This window comes from Salvelinus namaycush, chromosome 6 (assembly GCF_016432855.1).
Source record: "Salvelinus namaycush isolate Seneca chromosome 6, SaNama_1.0, whole genome shotgun sequence".
Classification (NCBI taxonomy): domain Eukaryota; kingdom Metazoa; phylum Chordata; class Actinopteri; order Salmoniformes; family Salmonidae; genus Salvelinus; species Salvelinus namaycush.
Window position 1 is genome coordinate 35,295,921 of NC_052312.1, and position 22,621 is coordinate 35,318,541.

The window sequence follows — 22,621 nt, forward strand, 5'->3', positions numbered from 1 at the left end:
AGGAAGGCCAAAAAAGTGTCAAAGACTCCAGCCACCCTGGTCATGGACTGTTCTCTCTGCTACTGCACAGCAAGCGGAACCGGAGTGCCAAGTTTAGGTCCAAAAGGCTTAACAGCTTCTACCCCCAAGCCGTAAGACTCCTGAACAGCTAATCAAAGGGCTACCCAGACCCCTCTTTTACGCTGCTGCTACTCTCTGTTTATTATCTATGCATAGTCACTAACTACACCTACATGTACATATTACCTCAGCTAACCGGTGCCCCCACACATGACTCTGTACCGGTACCCCATGTATATACTGTAGCCTCGCTATTGTTATTTTACTGCTGCTGTTTAATTATTTGTTACTTTTATTTTCTTTTTTTTTCTTTTTTCTTTTTTTTTTTCCTTAACTTCTTAACTGCATTGTTGGTTAAGGGCTTGTAAGTAAGCAGTTCACTGTATGGTCTACACCTGTTGTATTCGGCACATGTGACAAATAACATTTGATTAGATTTGATTTATGGCTCAAGATCCTCACGCCAGGGAGACACGACTCCTTCGCACTTCTTACCATTATCTTTTGTATATTTGACGTTGAGAGTTGCAGAAACATACGAGAAATTAGGTTTGAACCCACAACCTCTTGGTTTTGAGTCAGGCACTTACCATTGGACCACCATCTGTGTCACATGTATGGTCATTCTGTTTGTACAGGAGATTGAGCTTCTGTTATCATCTCCACTTCAGTTCCTCCACAGCTAGCAGATAGTTACGTTATACATACCACACGAATATTCTTCCATCGTGGAGCACAAGAATGTCTCGATAACCATGGTAACCCGGGAAATTGTTTTGGCAGAGCGGCATCTGCAGGCTTTTCACAAACAAAACAGATGGCGTGTTTTGGAACGCCAAGCGTGGAATCATCAGGTGGCATGGGGTGCCCATGGGTTGACGAGAGACAATATCCATGCCAACCAGAGAATACCCATGGAACCACTGGGCAGTGAGTGATAATGTGACAAATATGTATGCGTGATTAGCGTTTGATATATAGAATGTCGTGTGTTTGTTGTGTCTGTGTTTGCACGCGCATGCTTGCTTGTATGCAGACAGTGAAAAAACACATTCGTCCGGGGCATCTGGGTTTGAGTTTCTGAGGCATTTTATTGTGAAAACATCAGACAGAATGAACCATGGAACACTGCTGGGGAATCACAACTCCTCTCCCACTACCTGCAGTCGATATATTCAATTATTCATGTTTCTGGTGAGAGGGCCTTGATGATGAACCGACAGTCTGTCCCGTGAGAAAAGTCCAGGTGTGTTGCCATGGAGACTACCCATAACATTCCTCCTGGTGGTCGTTGGTGAATGAATGAATAAATACAACGTAGCCTGTTTGAGAGAGTTCCTCGAGTTACTCTAAGGCAGCGCAGGTACAGTACAGAGCGACCTTTCCAATACACACACAGTTCAGATACACACTCGTTGGTACAGCACATTGTGACCTCTCCGACACACACACTGGCCGATGACATGGCATCTGACAGCAGAGTAGCCGGCCTAGACTCTCAACAACATTGGTTTAAGTGACAGCTCAACACACACTCTCACCATCTGGCAACGGATGAGAACACTGAAACCAGCACACAGAGATCTGAGGGTTGAAGTGTGGTTTTGAAGGGTGTACGTACAACCTCTGAGCAACACAGAGCCACAGAAAACCATCCAGTATCTGAAGGCTTAGGAGAGGAGGGAAGATCTGAGCAGAGCAAGCGTTTCAAAAACCCTCTATTTGCAAAGCCTCTTGATGTGGTCACATGAGTCTCTCTACAGGTGATCTGACTGTGTTAGTGTGTGGGATGCTGTTTTTCAACTTTAATCTGACAGTTGAAGAGGGAGAGAGTGTGTGTGTGTGTGTGTGTGTGTGGACTGACCAATCAGATGACAGTAAAGTGCTCCAATGAGAGGAATGAAAAGGCACAGATCATTTCAGCACCCATTGACTCTGTCTGTGGTGACCCAATAAGGTACTGTCTGTGGTGACTGAAGTGCCCTGTGGTCATGTACTGTAGGCTATGCAGGAGGAAACCATAGAATGGATTGGACATAATCATAAACTGTGTTCTATCTATATGTTATATTTCTATGAGGTCAATGAAACGTGTGGAAGCTGCTGTGGAGTGTTGCTGACAGAGGAATACAACAGAACAACATAGAAAGACATAATTAAGATAGGGAAAGGAAATAGCTCTATTACCATTCCAGGCTTTGGTTTCTGTGCATTTTGAGTGGGAGATCTGCTCTAACAACCTTCCAGTGATTTCAACAGTTGGCAATATTTTGAACATTTCTGAAAAGCCTCATGGTCTGAGAGTTGGTACCAAAGGGCTAATTCGTAACAGCAGGAAACATCATGGAGACCCTTTTATGTGTAACACAAAGGAAGTTCCATGGGCATTATGGGGATGTTTTTACTGTTGCACAGATACTGACTGAATAAGAATATCTCAGACAGAAAGATAAACTATTCACACAAAAAACACTGACAGATAACTGCCCCATCCATGCTTATCTCTGGCTAGAAACCCCCGGCCCCAGAGTGGATATGTTTACGTATGTGCAGAGGAGCGTGCACTTCCTGTGCTTCTGCATTTAGCAACACAGTAAATATGTAATTCAGTCCAACAATAGACGTCGTTCTCCAACAACATAAATATACCCGTACACTCGTCAATAAATACTTATACAGCACAAGAACACTAAATGGACATGTCAGAATTGGATTCGGTGGATTTATAGGTAGAGTGAGCTAGGATATGGAATAAGAATGGAGAATAAAAAAAGTTTGAATCAGGTCAGTATTTCCACAGGGATCGTTAGGCTGGGCCTCTGTGGGATTTTAACAGCTCTGTTTGTATAAGAAGCCTGCCCTTTTCCTGTTGCGAGGGTAGGGATCACTGACACTGTCCAAAAACCCACTTCTGTTTTTATATGGGGCTGTTTTGGGAGAGAGGTTGGAGTCAAGAGGAGAGCATAGGAGAGGACTCCATAACAGTTTGTTTGCAGAGTTTTGAAGCCTTTGGGTAAAGTGTCTCATTTTGGAGGCTAAATAGGCAGTTAGAGATAAGCTGAGTGTGTGGTGTTTTAAATGTGTCCATACCCAATCATCCCTCCATACCTCACTTACCAACCCTCACTAGAGTACAGCTGCTGAGTAAGAGGCTGCGTGGCATCAATATCAGCGTGTGTGTGTGTGTGTGTGTGTGTGTGTGTGTGTGTGTGTGTGTGTGTGTGTGTGTGTGTGTGTGTGTGGAGAGCTCAGAATGCTCCCATTGTTTCTGTAAGTGGATGGGGTCGGAGATGTAGGCCAAACCAGCAGCCTTCCTCTTTATCAGAGCCAGATGTGAAGGGCCTTGTTCCTCCAAACCAGTTGCTAATTATAACGACAAACACATGCAAGCATACACAACTGACACCAATATTTTAGAAGCTATGACAGAATGAGGTGAGCTTGTCATTAGTCACCCCGCCTGTCTAAACAGTCAGAGGGACAGATGAATATAGAAGTGAATCATTTCTGTGCAGCTGTTACTTCTGCTCAGACCTAGCAATATAAAAATATGCTACTTTCCCAATAAACGTCCCTCTCTCTTTGAAGTCTGAATGGAAGAAGAATGACAAAGGGGTGTAAAGAATAAAGAGGACTCCCTCCCTCCCAGCTTGGCTAATTACGTTGTCTTCTCTCTCCCTCCGTCGCCCACTCCTGCACTGTGTATATGACTCTCTGTGATCCCATAGACTACACAGAGTAATGATTAGACACTGCACTCTCACCTGAGGGCGAACACAGACCTGACTTTCACCGCCAGACTCCAAGGTAGACGGTTCCATTATCGATCATTATCAAGGCAACCACTGCTCTTGTTTCTGATTCTGAGCAGTAGCCTGCGATGTAGATATGTATGTGGAATACTTTTCTCATGCAATAGTTTATGTTTTCAATCACAGGATTGTCAATGTTTTGTAAATTATTGGATGTACCGAAAAGTACTGATAAGAGTTGAGTTGACTGTCCCTTTCTGTCATTGGCAGTGTTCCAACCCTTTGGCACCAGATTCAGTAATGGGGAGAGAGGGAATAACTCTAAATCCCATGGGATGTCCCAGCTCTCACGCACAGAGAAACCAAAGCCACGGACTTCACTATATTGTACGCCCTTCGGAAAAAGGAAGAACATTTAAATGTTATCATTAACAGTGTACCGGAGGCAACTCAGGACAAAAAACATGAAAAACAAAACTCATAAAAACTATTTTATCTTTAAAAATCTACTCAAATGTTCATCTGCCAAGAAAACGAATATTAAAATCTTCGTCTCCCCCCTCCCACCCACCGACAGTAAAAGTAATTTAAATAATATTTTTTTATTGCTGCTCGCAGCAATGTTTTCATAAGACAATAAAACCAAGACATAAAAAATAAAATAAAAAGACTTAATTTACTAAAATACATGATTGGTCGTCGAAGCGGAGGGGGGGTTATGGCCCGTGGTCGGGGTTATGGCCCTCCCTGGTTTAAGGGCGTGGCGTGGGCGGGGTTATGAGATCCTGTCCCTTAAACCCTTTCACAGCCACACGGGCCATCTCTTCTTCAGTTCCTCGCTGGGTCAGTGGGAGGCCCCTAACACCTGTCAATCACATCCGGTGCACCCATTCACAACAGCACTTCCTTTCTCCTTCTGACCACTTCCTGTGGCTTAAAGCCTTGAGGGTGCTCAGCGTCTTTCTAAAATGGCCGCCGTTTCAGATCCTGCTGTGGGAGTCTGAGGCCTCACCTGGCAAACCTCATGAGTTCTTTTCACCTGTGATGATGGCGATCTTGACAGCATAGCTACTACTTTAGAGCAGTTGGCTGTAAATTGTAGCTCCACTGTTTACACCTGATGGTTCTAGAGGTCTTTAGAGCAAAGTCAATAGACAGCTATAATGAGGAGGGCTTGAGGTGGAGCCAAGCGCCAGTTTACTTATCAAATGTATAATTGGTGGTTGCTATCAAACACACCCAGGATACAGCAGACTGAAGGACATGGATGTGTTTTACAATTTGACGGAGTTTCGTTATTGTTCGTTATAAAATAAGCTCAGCTCCCATGATGCTTTGGGGCCAGGGCACGTGCATGCGAGGCCACCATTTGCTGTGCAAAATCCAAAGCAGCCTAATTGGTCAAGAGTCCCACCTCATTTACATACAGAACACACATTGACCACTCTCCAAGAGTCCTGCTTCTCTCCTCTTTTTCCCCTCTTAGAAAACCTCTGACATCAGCTCCACCCGAACCCTGCATTCTCATGGTATAGGATCTCCACTTCCTCCTTTATTACCTTCAGGACAATGCTGATTGGATAACAAAGATTCTTTCACATCAAATCGGATCCAGCACCTTTCCTCAATCTCTGTCCCTCCCATTCACCTCAGCCCTTCCTATTCACCCCCAGAAACAGTGACGACAGTTTTTGAATAAAGCTTTCGCAAAAATATCCATTCTCCTCTCTCTGTTATTTTTTTCTTCTCTTATTAAAAGTGGATCGTGCCCAGAGTCCCAACTGGCTAGTCATGTCCTGGTCCTCTAGTCGTTAGTCCAGTCGCAGATAGCTTGGCGTGGAGTAGTTGAACATGAGGAAGTCCAGTTTATACAGCTGGAAGAGCTGGCCGTGCTGCTGAGAGCTGATGTTGCTGAAGAACTGGGCCGTCATGCTGTCTGTGGTGCGGGTGGACTTGGCGTAGGTCGGGAAGCGCACCGACTCGCCCACCCCCGCCAGCCGCAGAACGTAGTTGGCGTCTTCCTCCAGGGTTTCGTACTTGCCCACCAGGTCATAGTGGATGTGACAGGGGTGGCACAGCTGGTACACCGTCTGCCAGTGCTCGTTGAGCGGGCCGTCGCGTTGCGTGGCCGGGTCGACAAGATACTCGGCGAACTCCCGGAACTTGACGTCGGCGCCGTTGAGCAGCGCCTCCTGCGTGGCGTCCTTGCGGTAGCGGCGGACGATCTTGGTGCCGAAGCGGCGGTGGAAGGAGGAGTTGTACTTGAGGGTGAACTTGTTGCGGTAAGCGGAGACGAGCCTCTCGAAGGGCTCCCGGACAAACAGGAACTTGAGGTAGCTCTTGAGGCGGTGGTTGATCTCAGCGATGCTGTACTGGTTCAGATATTTCAGGTTGGACGGGACGTGGGCCTCGTTGGAAGGGATCTCCATAGGGTCACTGGGATGGAGAGAAATAAAGACCATGAGGAACAGAATAAAAAACAACAGAAACAATTAAAAGTATCTAAATTGTAGTAGTAAGAGATGTAGTAATACTAACAGCAGTTATAAACACTGAGTATGGAAAACATTAAGAACACCTGCTCTTTCCATGACAGACTAACCAAGTGAATCCAGGTGAAATCTATGATCCCTCATTGATGTCCCTTGTTAAAGAAGGATTTTTAAGACTTGAGACAACTGAGACATGGATTGTGTCTGTGTGCCATTCAGAGGGTGAATGGGCAAGACAAAATATTTAAGTGCCTTTGAAGGGAGTATGGTAGTAGGTGCCAGGCACACCGGTTTGTGTCAAGAACTGCAACGCTGCTGGGTTTTTCACGCTCAACAGTTTCCCGTGTGTATCAAGAATGGTCCACCACCCAAAGGACATCCAGCCAACTTGACACAACTGTCGGAAGCATTGGAGTCAACATGGGCCAGCATCCCTGTGGAACGCTTTCGACACCTCGTAGAGTCCATGCCCCAATGAACTGTTCTGAGGGCAGAAGGGGGAGATGCAACTCAATATTAGGATGTTATGTGACAGCGTAGTCGTATCAGTAGTAGTATTATAAAATAAAACATTATCCACTATTCAGCTTTTCTTTTTACATCTTTAATCGTTTATTTATTGTGTTCCATACGGAAAATGTGTCTTGCATGGTATTTCAAATCTTAATAGTAGTTTCCTGTGCTACTGACCTGTACTTGCCGCGTCCCGTGAGGACCATCATGACGCGTTTCCAGTTGGTACAGGCCACCTTGGGGACATAGCAGTAGATGAGCTCATGCTCCTCATCCACCACCAGGTGTTTGAGGTCACCAGGGGTCAGGACCCGGCGCTTGCGGCTGGATGCACTCTGGGCCCGACATGACTCTGCTACCTGGTCTCTCCTCCCCTGGTGGAGGATGGCGGCACTGGAGAACTCCGACTGGGGGGGGGGGGGGGGAAGAGAGAGAGAAGAAGAAAAAAGGAGATAGATCATCATTTGTATTCTAGAAGATTAATATATGGGGAGCTGACTAATACAATATACATAGTTCCCATTTCATTCAACAGTAGCTCACTTGATCCACACATTTCGGTGTAAAGAAAGAAGGATGGGGCAAGAAGGGAGGGAATAATGGAAAGGGGAGAGTAGGAAGTGAGGGAGGGCTGTTCTTCATCTAAAGAGCAGGAATGTTTTCTTAGAGCTGGTGATTATTTTTGCTCTGTACCCTGAATAACCGTTTCAGGGAATTCCCTTGTTTCCCCGGGGACTCTAAATCGATCAGACCGTGCCCTGTGTCGCTCCACATTCTCAGACACACAGCACGACAGCCAGTCAGTGCCACAGCTGTATGCCATACCAGAGACTAGAGAATAGGGCTAGGCCTTTGAGGAGGGTTGCTAAAATAACTCATGTCTGGGACCACCTCCATGCTCTCAGCACTTAACCAAACTAAAAGCCTTGTGTTAGTATTTGAACCCCCCCCTTTAACCATTTATCAAGTGACACGTATATACAGTATATGGCATCTAAGTAAACGTGAACAAATCATGCTTTGTACACCTAAATATAACTGTGAGACAGGTTCTGCCAGTTAAGATCAATTAGCCATTGAAGAGAACATGTGGAGTATAGCACAGCGATGGGAGGGCTATTGTGCGTCATAATCCCTATATAGCGCCCTACTTTTGACCAGGCCCTGGGCCCAAAAGTAGTGCACAATAGGAAATAGGGTGCTATTTCAGACGCACTCTGTCTTTATCGGAGTTCCTGTCCTAAACACAGGTATGGACAGGTACTGTACTGTGTGTTTACATTCTATAGTAGAGTAGTTGGAAGGCTGTGGTGGGGTTCCTTTGTATTCAGGAACCTTGGATGAAGACTGAGCTACAGCCATACACAGCAGAGAGACAGGACTGAGCTACAGCCATACACAGCAGAGAGACAGGACTGAGCTACAGCCATACACAGCAGAGAGACAGGACTGAGCTACAGCCATACACAGCAGAGAGACAGGACTGAGCTACAGCCATACACAGCAGAGAGACAGGACTGAGCTACAGCCATACACAGCAGAGAGACAGGACTGAGCTACAGCCATACACAGCAGAGAGACAGAGCTAGTTTAACAAGGCATGCTAAGTTCCCTCTGTCTTTCTACTGTATCTGTCTCTATGTCATCTCTCTCCCATCTCCCTCCCTCTCTATCTCTCGACATGTCAACTTCACTTCTCCGCAAATTAGTTTGAGAGGCCCGAGCGAGTGACTGAACAAACGAGTGATGCTTGATAATGAACGAGTCGGAGGGAAGAAAGTGACACCCTCCTCCTCCTCCTCACCATCATCTTTTTTCTCCCCCTCTTTTTCTTTGTCTTATCTCCACTACTCCGTTGTCATGCCACATCACATCAAAGCTGACTGGGAGGGAGAGACACTGTGAATACCAGCTCTTTGTTAAGTGGAATTTTCACTTTTGCTCCTCGCAGGGCTATAAAGGCCCTAGATCACACTGAGCAGAACTTCATGAAGTGAAAGAACATCTCTCCATCTCTCTCAGTGGAGAACAAGCACTGTAATTAACATAGTGAGAGAGAGAGAGAGAGAGAGAGAGAGAGAGAGAGAGAGAGAGAGAGAGAGAGAGAGAGAGAGAGAGAAAATCTTGTCATGTCTCCCCCTCCCCGTTGGATAGTTAACTTCCTGTCGTTTTATCTCCTCTCCTATCTGAGGAGCGAGGGAAGCTCTTATGTGGTGGTAATGATGGGAGGAAAAGGAGAGATGGAAAGGATATCAGAGATGTGTCTCTCCATAGAGGCAGCCTACAGTGATGGAAGTCAGAGCTCACAGGCCCTAAGTGATTCTGCCCTGCTGTTCCTATGGGAGAACAGACACTATCCAAGTCTGTCTCTGAGCCTCAACCTACAGCAACATACTGTAGAGTAACAGCGCAGACATTCAGTCTGCATACCGGTAAGTACATGAGCACAGCGCTCCTCTCCTGCCTGTGTTAGAAAGAGTCCTCCTAGGCATCTGGATGAGCCATCGCTCTTTGACGGTTTCTCCCTCTCTGTAGTCAAGTGGTTTCTCAGACCCTTGCATCAGATCAGCACTTCCTCTGTAACTACAACAGAGTCCTCGTCGATTGAGAGTCTGTGTGCGTGATGCCTGCAGTCTCCAATGGCATCTCTTGTTCCATTCCCTCAGGGTCGAGCTGTCAATCAAAAACGCCAGCACGTCTGATAGCGTTCATGGTTCTCAGAGTAGTGCAACTGACACAAAACCCTCGAACCACATTAGAGTGTCCGTGTGTGCATGTGTACTGCGTGTGTATGCAGCAACATTTCCAGTTTGCTAAAATCAGTATGTCCCTCTCTGACTCCATAAGTCCATTTATTCCCAGATATATGAATATGCTAATATCAAGTCAAGCCTGTCACATTTCCACACATCAAGCTAGCTTTTGGTGATGAGCCAAGGGACTGTGTGTTTTTGTATTCACAAAAGTGTTCTCTCCTGTAACTGCACTTTTGTTAGTGAAATGTGTGAGTAATAAGGAGTTATTAATATATGCGTTTCCATGTTTCATTTCATAATTTACTTTCTGTCACGGCTTAACAGTCTTACTGAGGTTTGTTATGATGTTGAAATATGTGACTGCTCCTCTTCTGCACAGCAAAGCTATAATAAATAGCCCACTGCAGTTCTGCTGATGGTTGCAAACACTAACGACACAAACTCTTTATAGGCACAGGTGACGTACGAGAGGAGAGGGGAGGAGGGGAGGGAGAGACTAAAGGCTGGCGGCCTACATGGATACAGTACTTGATTCACTCTGTTTTAGAGCAAATGTAGGATACAGTTGAAGTCGGAAGTTTACATACACCTTAGCCAAATACATTTAAACTCAGTTTTTCACCATTCCTGACATTTAATCCTAGTAAAAATTCCCTGTCTTAGGTCAGTTAGGATCACCACTTTATTTTAAGAGTGTGAAATGTCAGAATAATAGTAGAGAGAATTATTTCTTTCAGCTTTTATTTCTTTCATCACATTCCCAGTGGGTCAGAAGTTTACATACTCAATTAGTATTTGGTTGCTCTGCCTTTTAAATTGTTTAACTTGGGTCAAACGTTTTGGGTAGCCTTCCACAAGCTTCCCTCAATAAGTTGGGTGAATTTTGGCCCGTTCCTCCTGACAGAGCTGGTGTAACCGCGTCAGGTTTGTAGGCCTCCTTGCTCGCACACGCTTTTTCAGTTCTGCCCACAGCTTTTCTATAGGATTTAAGTCAGGGCTTTGTGATGGCCACTCCAATACCTTGACTTTGTTGTCCTTAAGCCATTTTGCCACAACTTTAGAAGTATGCTTGGGGTCATTGTCCATTTGGAAGTGTCACGCCCTGACCTTAGAGAGCCGTTTTATTTCTCTATTTGGTTAGGTCAGGGTGTGATTTGGGTGGGCATTCTATGTTTTCTATTTCTTTGCTATTGGCCGAGTGTTGTTCCCAATCAGAGGCAACTGTCTATCGTTGTCTCTGATTGGGAATCAAACTTAGGCAGCCTTTTTCCCACCTAAGGTTGTGGGTAATTATTTATTTTCTGTGTGTGTTTGTGTGCGCCACGGTTGCGTCACATTTGTTTCTGTTTACCTGTTCTTTTTGTGAAGGTTTCACTACGATTAAAAGGAAATGTGGAATTACATGCGCGCTGCGCCTTGGCTCATCTACGACAGGGAGTTTGAAGACAGTGAACGTGACAGGAAGACCCATTTGCGACCAAACTTTAACTTCCTGACTGATGTCTTGAGATGTTGCTTCAATATATCCACATCATTTTCCTCCCTCATGATGCCATCTATCTTGTGAAGTGCACCAGTCCCTCCTGCAGCAAAGCACCCCCACAACATGATGCTGCCAACCACGTGTTTCACAGTTGGAATGGTGTTCTTCAGCTTGCAAGCCTCCCCCTTTTTCCTCCAAACATAACGATGGTCATTATGGCCAAACAGTTCTATTTTTGCTTCATCAGACCAGAGGACATTTCTCAAAAAAGTACAATCTTTGTCCCCATGTGCAGTTGCAAACCGTAGTCTGGCTTTTTTATGGCGATTTTGGAGCATTGGCTTCTCTTTGCTGAGCGGCCTTTCAGGTTATGTCGATATAGGACTCGTTTTACTGTGGATATAGATACTTTTGTACCTGTTTCCTCCAGCATCTTCACAAGGTCCTTTGCTGTTGTTCTGGGATTGATTAGCAGAATGCGTCTCCTTCCTGAGCGGTATGACGGCTGCGTGTTCCCATGGTGTTTATACTTGCGTACTATTGTTTGTGCACATGAACGTGGTACCTTCTGGCATTTGGAAATTGCTCCCAAGCATGAACCAGACTTGTGGAGGTCTTGGCTGATTTATTTTGATTTTCCTATGATGTCAAGCAAAGAGGCACTGAGTTTGAAGGTAGGCCTTGAAATACATTCACAGGTACACCTCAAATTGACTCAAATTATGTCAATTAGCCTATCAGAAGCTTCTAAAGCCATGACATCAATTTCGGGAATTTTCCAAGCTGTTTAAAGGCACAGTCAACTTAGTGTACGTAAACTTCTGACCCACTGGAATTGTGATACAGTGAATTCTAAGTGAAATAATCTGTCAGTAAACAATTGTTGGAAAAATTACTTGTGTCATGCACAAAGTAGATGTCCTAACCGACATGGCAAAACTATAGTTTCTTTAAAAGAAATGTGTGGAGTGCTTGAAAAACGAGTTTTAATGACTCCAACCTATGTGTATGTAAACTTCCGACTTCAACTGTATACTATAGAGTGGGAGAGATTGCTTGAGATTGATGGAGGGATGGGAGAGAGAGATAGAGAAATAGAGAGAGAAGACTAAGAAAGAGAGACAGGGACAGAGAGTGATAAAAAAAGATTTAAAAGATTTAAAAAAGTGTAAGATGTGCATCATTAACCCTGGTGAGTGGACTCTCCTGAGGAGGCAGCAGGGAGAGGAGAACCAGAGGGCAGAAGGACCCTCATCCTCCTCTCTGGACTAGACTACTGTAATAAAGCTGTACTACAGTAATGACAGGGACAGGAGACGTGAGGACAGACAGATAGAGGGAAGGAAAGGAAATAGGGAGAAGGACAGACAGATAGAGGGAAGGAAAGGAAAGAGGGAGAAGGACAGAGAGATGGGAGGAAAAGAAAGAGGGAGAAAGACTGACAGAGAGGGAAGGAAAGGAAATGAAAGAGTGAGAAAGACAGACAGGGGGAAGGAACGGAAAGAGGGAGAAAAACAGACAGGGGGAAGGAAAGGAAAGAGGGGGGAAGGAAAGGAAAGAGGGAGAAGGACAGACAGACAGAGGGGGGGGACAGAATCAAATCAAATCAAGTTTATTTTATATAGCCCTTCGTACATCAGCTAATATCTCGAAGTGCTGTACAGAAACCCAGCCTAAAACCCCAAACAGCAAGCAATGCAGGTGTAGAAGCACAGAAAGAGGGAGAAGGACAGACAGAGGGGAGGGACAGAAAGAGGGAGAAGGACAGACAGACAGAGGGGAGGGACAGAAAGAGGGAGAAGGACAGACAGACAGAGAGGGGAGGGACAGAAAGAGGGAGAAGGACAGACAGACAGAGGGGAGGGACAGAAAGAGGGAGAAGGACAGACAGGTAGAGGGGAGGGAAGGAAAGAGATGGACAGACAGGGAAAGGAGAAAGTCAGACAGCCATAAGTGTAGGCAGGAAATCCTTGTCTGCATGCCAGTCTGAAATGGACAGAGACATCCAGCTTTATATCCTGCTCCTGAACATATACTACACCATACATCTGATGAAACTCTGAAATGGCTCCAACTTTGCAATTGTTCTACCTCTTCCGTGTGTCTGTGTGTGTGTGGGGGGGGGGGTCTCATACCAAAACAAGCTCAATGTACTTCATCTTCTTCAGACCACGGGTGCTTCAACCCACCCACGCCTTATTCTCTACTCTATATGTCAACAATTACATTCAACAAACTTCTCCCTGAGGCTAACATTTAGCCTACTGTATGTACACACCTTACAATACCCTCCATTTCAATCAGCTACAGCATACAACACCAAAACAAAAGATACACATTAAGCTCTTGGCATCCTATACATTATCCTACAGAAAACACACAGGAGAACATATATAGTACCCCTGATAGCCCTACACTAAACCCAGCCTTCCCTCCCTCTAGTGCAGTATTAAGCAATGACCTAACACACACACGGACGGACGGGTGCATGGACACACAAACACACACCCAACCCTTACAGGCCCTAGTCCATAACAAGATAGAGAAGTGTGTTACATCACGCCCTCCGAGCGCACCACTACATTTAAGTCATTTAGCAGACGCTCTTATCCAGAGCGACTTACAAGTACATACATTCATACTTTCATACATACTTTTTTTTTTTTTTGTACTGGCCCCCCGTGGGAATCGAACCCACAACCCTGGCGTTGCAAGCGCCATGCTCTACCAACTGAGCCACACGGGGCCCCACTCTCTCTCACTACGCAGGATATATGCTTCAATTAAAACAAAATACAAGAAAGGCTAATGGTTTGACACCACCTGTTCTAATTCCCTCACAAAACAGTCATTCAAGAATATCTAAGTTCATATTTCCATGAAGCTGATTGAAATCAATCAAATGACTGACTTGGAGATGCAGTTTGGACGTTTCACCGGTGAAAACGTGAAGAATTATCATTCACGATTGACAATGATGGTGGCCTATTTTGACTTTAGGCAGCCTATTCTGAATTGGATGTTTGAGGGTATTAAAAATGGAACATTTTGCGCAGTGGTCTAGGGCACTGCATCGCAGTGCTAACTGCGCCACCAGAGTCTCTGGGTTCGCGCCCAGGCTCTGTCGCAGCCGGCCGCGACCGGGAGGTCCGTGGGGCGACGCACAATTGGCATAGCGTCGTCCGGGTTAGGGAGGGTTTGGCCGGTAGGGATATCCTTGTCTCATCGCGCTCCAGCGACTCCTGTGGCGGGCCGGGCGCAGTGCGCGCCAACCAAGGGGGCCAGGTACACGGTGTTTCCTCCGACACATTGGTGCGGCTGGCTTCCGGGTTGGAGGCGCGCTGTGTTAAGAAGCAGTACGGCTGGTTGTGTTGTGCTTCGGAGGACGCATGGCTTTCGACCTTCGTCTCTCCCGAGCCCGTACGGGAGTTGTAGCGATGAGACAAGGTAGTAATTACTAGCGATTGGATACCACGAAAATTGGGGAGAAAATGGGATAAAATTAAAAAAAAAAAAAAAAAAAAAAAAATGGAACATTTTATTGAGGAAATATGAGTGGGCATAGGCAGGCGTTGCAATTGGAGGATGCATTTTATGCACATGCTGTAATGACAGGCTCATCAATCTGTCGTTACAAACTTTGAGTAAATGATGAAGTCCACCACTGTCTACGACCACAGACCTGCATCTCAAGGGTGTGTGTGTGTGTGTGTGTGTGTGTGTGTGTGTGTGTGTGTGTGTGTGTGTGTGTGTGTGTGTGTGTGTGTGTGTGTGTGTGTGTGTGTGTGTGTGTGTGTGTGTGTGTGTGTGTGTGTGTGTGTGTGTGTCACTGACGGCAGTCTGCCTCCCTCCTAGTCCATTGGACCTTGCTGGTCCTCCAGTCTCAAGGCAGATGTAATGTACATCCTGTGAGTGAAGGCAGCCATTTTGTGCCCATGCCCCAGAATAGAAGGAGCGCAGTTGGCAGGGTAACTGCTTGGCTGGCTGACACACACACTCTCTCTCACTGCATTTACTGTCAGTCTCTGTAGTCCATTTGGGCTTAAAACAATGTCATTGATCATCCTTGAGCTGTTTCTACAACTTGATTGGAGTCCACCTGTGGTAAATGCAATGTATTGGACATGATTTGGAAAGGCACACACCTGTCTATATAAGGTCCCACAGTTAACAGTGCATGTCAGAGCAAAAACCACGCAATGAGGTTGAAGGAATTGTCTGTAGAGCTCCGAGACAGGATTGTGCCGAGACACAGATATGGGGGAAGGGTACCAAAAAAATGTCTGTAGCATTGAAGGTCCCCAAGAACAGTTTGTTACATAACAGACAGGATCATGTTATTGACCAGGTCGGGCTCAGTCACATGTCTGGATGGAAGTGTAGGACTACTGTATGGGTCAATACATAGCTGAATAATCTGACTGACATCAAATCAATAACTAGCATCCTACTACAACTCACTCACTCACTCAGTGTGTGTTTTCACCTCTTCTCTCCTAATCCACAGCTAAGAAGCCCCTTGAGACTATTACATTTAATCTCACACAATAATACAACAATCTGGTTTTGCGACATTGCCAAGGGTGAAAAGAGCAGAAAATAGAAAACTATTTATTTTCCCACCCAGCCGAGGAACTGCACAGCTGGCAAAGGCATTGTCTGAATTTCATTTTCAATTTTCTCATGCTCTTCTCCTAAATTGTATTTGGAAGCAACTAAAGCATCTGCAATGGTCAGGGATAAACACGTCAGCATGCTGCAAGCTGTACATTTCCCAATGTCAGATTCTGCTGTGCGTGTGAGCTGCTCTCAGGCTCTCCACATTGCTCTACAACCAGGGAGGAGTGACGCTCCCTCACTCTTTTCAATTTGACAATACACAGAGCAGGTAAAACTTTCCCTGAAAAATGTATTCTGATCAATTCTAAATAAAGTATATTTAATTACAACAAAAATTCCATGACAAACTAAAGAAATATGTATAGCAGCCTAGAGGTAAATGGTGGTTTCTTCCCCGTCTTCTCTCTGTCGATTGTAAGAAGGATGAAGAACTATAGGCTAGCTTAGTGGTTAGAGCGTTGGGCCAGTTGCTGGATCGAAAGGTTGCTGGATCGAATCCCCGAGCTGACAAGGTAAAAATCTGTCGTTCTGCCCCTGAGCAAGGCAGTTAACCCACTGTTCCCCAGGCGCCGAAGACATGGATGTCGATTGAGGCAGCCCCCCGCACCTCTCTGATTCAGAGGGGTTGGGTTAAATGTGGAAGACACATTTCAGTTGAATGCATTCAGTTGTACAACTGACTAGGTTCCCCCCTTTCCCTTGGCCAATGAAAAAAAAAGGTTCACCATGTGTCTGCCTTGATGTTCATTAAACTTCACCCCCCCCCCCCCCCCCCCCCCAGAACTATATGTGACCACAGGGTTACGGCGACACCGTTCTCCCAAGGACACCCAAACCTGAGTGGCCACCACAGACACCCAACCTGAGTAGCCACCACAAAGCCCAAGGAGCCTGATCCTCTCTGGGGAAGTTGCTATAGCCCTGCTTGGGATACTTAGCCACTATTGGTGGAGACACAGGGTCCATTCTAGCTTGGTAGGCCTATGTCAGGGTGGGAAATTGGAAATGTGAATTGGGCCAAGTTGGAGGTAATGGTGGCAGGTAGCCTAGCAGATAAGAGCGTTGGGCAAGTAACCAAAAGGTTGCTGGTTTGAATCCCGAGCCGGCAAGGAGGAAAAATCTGCAGTTCTGCCCCGGGGATGATTTCATTTTCAAAGTTATATATCTTGAAAACTTGAGTGCTAACAAGCAAAACATTTTGGGACTATGTCAACAATGGACTAATGAAACAAAAACTAAATGATAGTTTGAGTGGAAATGTCCTTTAAAATGCCAACTCATCAAGATCTGTTGCCTAAGCCTAATAGTCCTACTCATGACTTATTATTACAAATAGAAGATTCACTTCTCACAATAGTGGTCATTTATTAAAGTTAGATCAAAGCTGAAGCAATGTCTCGCATGATCACAATGATTAATTCACAGTTTATATATCGAAGGAATTGTCTGTAGAGCTCCGAGACAGGATTGTGCCGAGACACAGATATGGGGGAAGGGTAGCAAAAAAATGTCTGCAGCATTGAAGGTCCCCAAAATCACAGTGGCCTCCATCATTGTTAAATGGAAGAAGTTTGGAGCCACCAAGCCACTTCCTAGTGCTGGCCGCCCGGCCAAACTGAGCAACCGGGGGAGGTGACCAAGAACCTGATGGTACCTCTGACAGAGCTCCAGAATTCCTCTGTGGAGATGGGAGAACCTTCCAGAAGGACAACCATCTCTGCAGCACTCCACCAATAAGGCCTTTATGGAAGAGTGGCCAGACGGAAGCCACTCCTCAGTAAAAGGCACATGACAGCCTGCTTGGAGTTTGCCAAAAAGCACCTAAAGACTCTCAGACCATGAGAAACAATATTCTCTGGTTGATGAAGCCAAGATTAAAACTATTTGGCCTGAATGCCAAGTGTCACATCTGGAGGAAACCTGGCACCATCCCTACGGTGAAGCACAGTGGTGGCAGCATCATGCTGTGGGGGTGTTTTTCAGCGTCAGCGTCAGGGAGACTAGACAGGATTGAGGCAAAGAGTGGTCCTTGATGAAAACCTGCTCCAGAGCGCTCAGGACCTCTGACTGGGTTGAAGGTTCACCTTCCAGCAAGACAATGACCCTAAGCACACAACCAAGACAATGCGGTAGTGGCTTCGGGACAAGTCTCTGAATGTCCTTGAGTGGCCCAGCCAGAGCTTGGACCTGAACCCGATCGAACATCTCTGGAGAGACCTGAAAAAAGCTGTGCAGCGACGCTCCCCATCCAACCTGACAGAGCTTGAAAAGATCTGCAGAGAAGAATGGGAGAAACTCCCCAAATAAAGTTGAGCCAAGCTTGTAGCGTAATACCCAAGAAGACTCAAGACTGTAATCGCTGCCAAAGGTGCTTCAACAAAGTACTGAGTAAAGGGTCTGAATACTTAAGTAAATGTGATATCAGTTTTTTATTTTTAATACATTTACAAAAATGTCTAAAAATCTGTTTTTGCTTTGTCATTATGCGGTATTGTGTGTAGATTGATGAAGGATTTTTTTTGTTTTTTTTAAATCAATTTTAGAATAACGTAACAAGATGTGGAAAAGGTAAAGGGTCTGAAATCTTTGCGAATGCACTGTACGTGTACTAAAATAGTAAAAAGTTAAATATCTGGTCCCATATTCATTGCATGCAATGACTACATCAAGCTTGTGACAACAAATTTGTTGGATGCATTTGCTGTATGTTTTGGTTGCGTTTCAGATTATTTTGTGCCAAATAGCTATTAAATGGTAAATAATGTATTGTGTCATTTTGGAGTCACTTAAATAAGAATAGAATATGTTTCTAAACAATTCTACATTAATGTGGATGCTACCATGATTACGGATAATCCTGAATGAATCGTGAATAAGGATGAGTGGGAAAGTTAGACACACAAAATATCGTACAACCCCCCCAAAAAAGAAATTGGGGGTATGATATTGTGCATCTGAAAGATTCTTTGTGATGCATGACAACAGATTATGACTATTCTAAATATATTTATTCTACTGGCAAGTTAGATTTTCGGATTAAAACTCTGTGTGATTGACAGTAGAAACGATCAGAGGGGCAGAGTTTTTACCACCATCATTAAGACAGGGGCAGAATAATTGATAGAGTTTCTCAGTGAAGGTGAGCCAGTGAAAGAGTAGATATGAGACCTGGCCTCCACATCATAAAAGGAGACCTGACCCTCCTCATAATCCACAAACACCCCCACCTTCTGGGGCTTCTCTCTCAGGGAGAGCAGGTCACTGGGTTTAGCAAGAGCCTCGTATTCTCCATTCCTCAGCCACACAGTCCAGTATCCATCCTCAGGGCTCAGTGTGATATCCCCCTTCCTGCTGATGGACTCTCTGGCCACTCCTAAATCCCAGTCAGTCTTCCCCTTAACTGTCACCTTATAGTAAAATCTCCCTGCAGAGAAGCCCTCCATTCCTAAGACATTTACACTTTTATTAAACCTCGTTGAGGTATTCGGACGATTCGTCCGTGTGTCTCCATGTCTCACCTGTTTCCCATCCTCAGACAGGATGAGTTTGTGATGTGCTGTTTCAGGGTCCAGAGTCACATCCACTGCGCACCACAGGGGCCTGTGTGGACGGAACATTCTTGACAGGATTCCTTGTAATGCTGTAAAATCCCTGAGTCCCAAAAAACTTTCAGCCTCACTCATAGCGATGCCTATTTTCTAGGATTTCTTCTTTGTTTGCGATGTGCAGTTTATAACCAATGCAATAAACGATACAAAGTCCACCTTTTGAACATGCTACATGTCAGGATCCTATTGGCTAGTAACATTTACTGATGTCTCTAATCTAACTACCATGGCTTCTTCAACATTACTCCCTTCTTCCACTCTTCTTACCACCTCTGGATCAGAGACATGCTGGACAGCCTTTATTCTTGTCACCTCAGTCTCCTTCTTCCTAACAGGGCACTTCATGAATTCGGGTGCTTGATCGCCACCACAATTGCAGCATTTCACCTCAACTGGCATCCGATACTTCTCCCATCTACATACACTTGACACACGTCCAAATAGTTTACATTCATTACAATGCAAGGGTTTGGGCACGAAGGCTCTAACAGGATCTCTCGCATAACTCAAATATACACATGAAGGGAGAGTCTTCTTCAAAGAACGAAAGAATGGATGGACTGGGCTTCCTCACTTCATCCACCATACGGGTCAGTCGGTGTGCACCAACCACTGGGCTTCCTCACTCCATCCACCATACGGGTCAGTCGGTGTGCACCAACCACTGGGCTTCCTCACTCCATCCACCATACGGGTCAGTCTGCGTGCACCAACCACTGGGCTTCCTCACTTCATCCACCATACGGGTCAGTCGGTGTGCACCAACCACTGGGCTTCCTCACTCCATCCACCATACGGGTCAGTCGGTGTGCACCAACCACTGGGCTTCCTCACTCCATCCACCATACGGGTCAGTCTGCGTGCACCAACCACTGGGCTTCCTCACTCCATCCACCATACGGGTCAGTCTGCGTGCACCAACCACTGGGCTTCCTCACTCCATCCACCATACGGGTCAGTCTGCGTGCACCAACCACTGGGCTTCCTCACTCCATCCACCATACGGGTCAGTCGGCATGCACCAACCACTGGGCTTCCTCACTCCATCCACCATACGGGTCAGTCGGTGTGCACCAACCACTGGGCTTCCTCACTCCATCCACCATACGGGTCAGTCGGTGTGCACCAACCACTGGGCTTCCTCACTCCATCCACCATACGGGTCAGTATGCGTGCACCAACCACTGGGCTTCCTCACTCCATCCACCATACGGGTCAGTCTGCGTGCACCAACCACTGGGCTTCCTCACTCCATCCACCATACGGGTCAGTCTGCGTGCACCAACCACTGGGCTTCCTCACTCCATCCACCATACGGGTCAGTCTGCGTGCACCAACCACTGGGCTTCCTCACTCCATCCACCATACGGGTCAGTCTGCGTGCACCAACCACTGGGCTTCCTCACTCCATCCACCATACGGGTCAGTCTGCGTGCACCAACCACTGGGCTTCCTCACTCCATCCACCATACGGGTCAGTCTGCGTGCACCAACCACTGGGCTTCCTCACTCCATCCACCATACGGGTCAGTCTGCGTGCACCAACCACTGGGCTTCCTCACTCCATCCACCATACGGGTCAGTCGGTGTGCACCAACCACTGGGCTTCCTCACTCCATCCACCATACGGGTCAGTCGGCATGCACCAACCACTGGGCTTCCTCACTCCATCCACCATACGGGTCAGTCTGCGTGCACCAACCACTGGGCTTCCTCACTCCATCCACCATACGGGTCAGTCAGCGTGCACCAACCACTGGGCTTCCTCACTCCATCCACCATACGGGTCAGTCTGCGTGCACCAACCACTGGGCTTCCTCACTCCATCCACCATACGGGTCAGTCTGCGTGCACCAACCACTGCCTCTATTTCTTCAGTTACATCCTTTGCTCTCACTTCCAGCCCCACTCCAGAGATAACCCCCGTGATAGGTGCCCAGCTTCGCAGATCCACACACAACACATTACAATTCTATATCTTTTCCAGGGGCAAAGCACACACTTTCTGCTCCTCGGACACACAAAACCCCCAAATAAACAAATGTATTATTATTTTCTCTTCAAAACGCATCTCCCAGATATCTTGATCGAACAAGAACCCTCACTGACTAAAGAACAGTCAGAACTAGGCTTGGATTTACTATTCCCCACGGCAACTTTACTTATCGTTTCACTTTTTGTTTACCACTGTAATCCATTCCTTCTCTGTCTCATCACTCGATGGTCCATCAGTTTAAAAACATCCTCCTCCATCATCTTTCCAGTGAATTTCCTCCCTGCAGCAGTCCTCCTCCCCTCATAATACTGCCATGAGCTTTTATCTTCCTGGAATAGAGTTAAAGGGCAACTCCACCACTTGTCAACCTCATTTTAATTGTCTCCCGCACAATACCACTATCAACGTACACGACACGACCAAAAGTGTGTGGACACCTGCTCATATGGAGTTGGTCCCCCCTTTGCTGCTATAACAGCCTCCACTCTTCTGGGAAGGCTTTCCACTAGATGTTGGAACACTGCTGCGGGGACTTGCTTCCATCCAGCCACAGCAGCATTAGTGAGGTTGGGGCACTGATGTTGGGTTAAAAAGTTCTACACGGTCACATCAAAGTTAAAACATTTTTAAAAAACGGTGATTTTCAAACACTATGAGATTCGCGGGGACGTGGGGAGCAAGAAAATACCCTCCCTCTGGCTAGAAACTCATTGCAGGTTTTGAAAATCTTTTTTTTTTTTTTACTTTTAATCCTACTGTACCCTGTGATGTCACAGAGGAACATTTTTTTTACCTTTCTTCTTATCTTTTTATCCACTGATCATAAAAACTCACCATTTTCACATAATATTCTGTAGACACTGGTTTCGTGCTGAATATGAGGTTGAAAAGGGGAATAATTGCCCTTTCACCCTTTACATGGCTGAACTTTTTCTCTCAGGTGCTTATTTATAATTGTTTCAAGTTTGGATTTATGGCATGGCATGGGTTTAATGTCAACAATCAGATGTCCTGTCATATCTGTCTCTCTTTCATTCCTCTTCATTCATTCACTCACTTGTTATCTTACTCTATTCACAATGAATGTGCAGACAGGCAGACAGACAAGGTGCCATAACAGGTGACTTTATTTGTAAAGCATGAAATATGATTTTTGATACGCAGGGTAGCCTAGTGGTTAGAGCGTTGGACTAGTAACTGAAAGGTTGCAAGATTGAATCCCCGAGCTGACAAGGTAAAAATCTGTCATTCTGCCGCTGAACAAGGCAGTTAACCCACTGTTCCTAGGCTGTCATTGAAAATAATAATTTGTTCTTAACATACTTGCCATAAGAAGTTAAA

At 45.8% G+C, this 22,621-nt stretch overlaps 1 protein-coding gene across 2 annotated transcripts in view; it reads right to left on the bottom strand.

Annotated features, from left to right (window-relative positions):
* Window positions 1-4,290: 4,290 nt before the first annotated feature.
* Window positions 4,291-22,621, bottom strand: part of chst11 (carbohydrate (chondroitin 4) sulfotransferase 11) — a 70,022-nt gene continuing 51,691 nt past the window's right edge. For both annotated transcript variants that reach the window (XM_038996417.1, XM_038996416.1), the window contains exons 3-4: window positions 6,995-7,224; window positions 4,291-6,248 (exon numbers count right to left, since the gene is read on the bottom strand). In XM_038996417.1, the coding sequence (XP_038852345.1) occupies window positions 5,624-6,248; window positions 6,995-7,224 (855 nt within the window). In that variant the 3' untranslated portion in view covers window positions 4,291-5,623. The remainder of the gene's footprint in view (window positions 6,249-6,994; window positions 7,225-22,621) is intronic.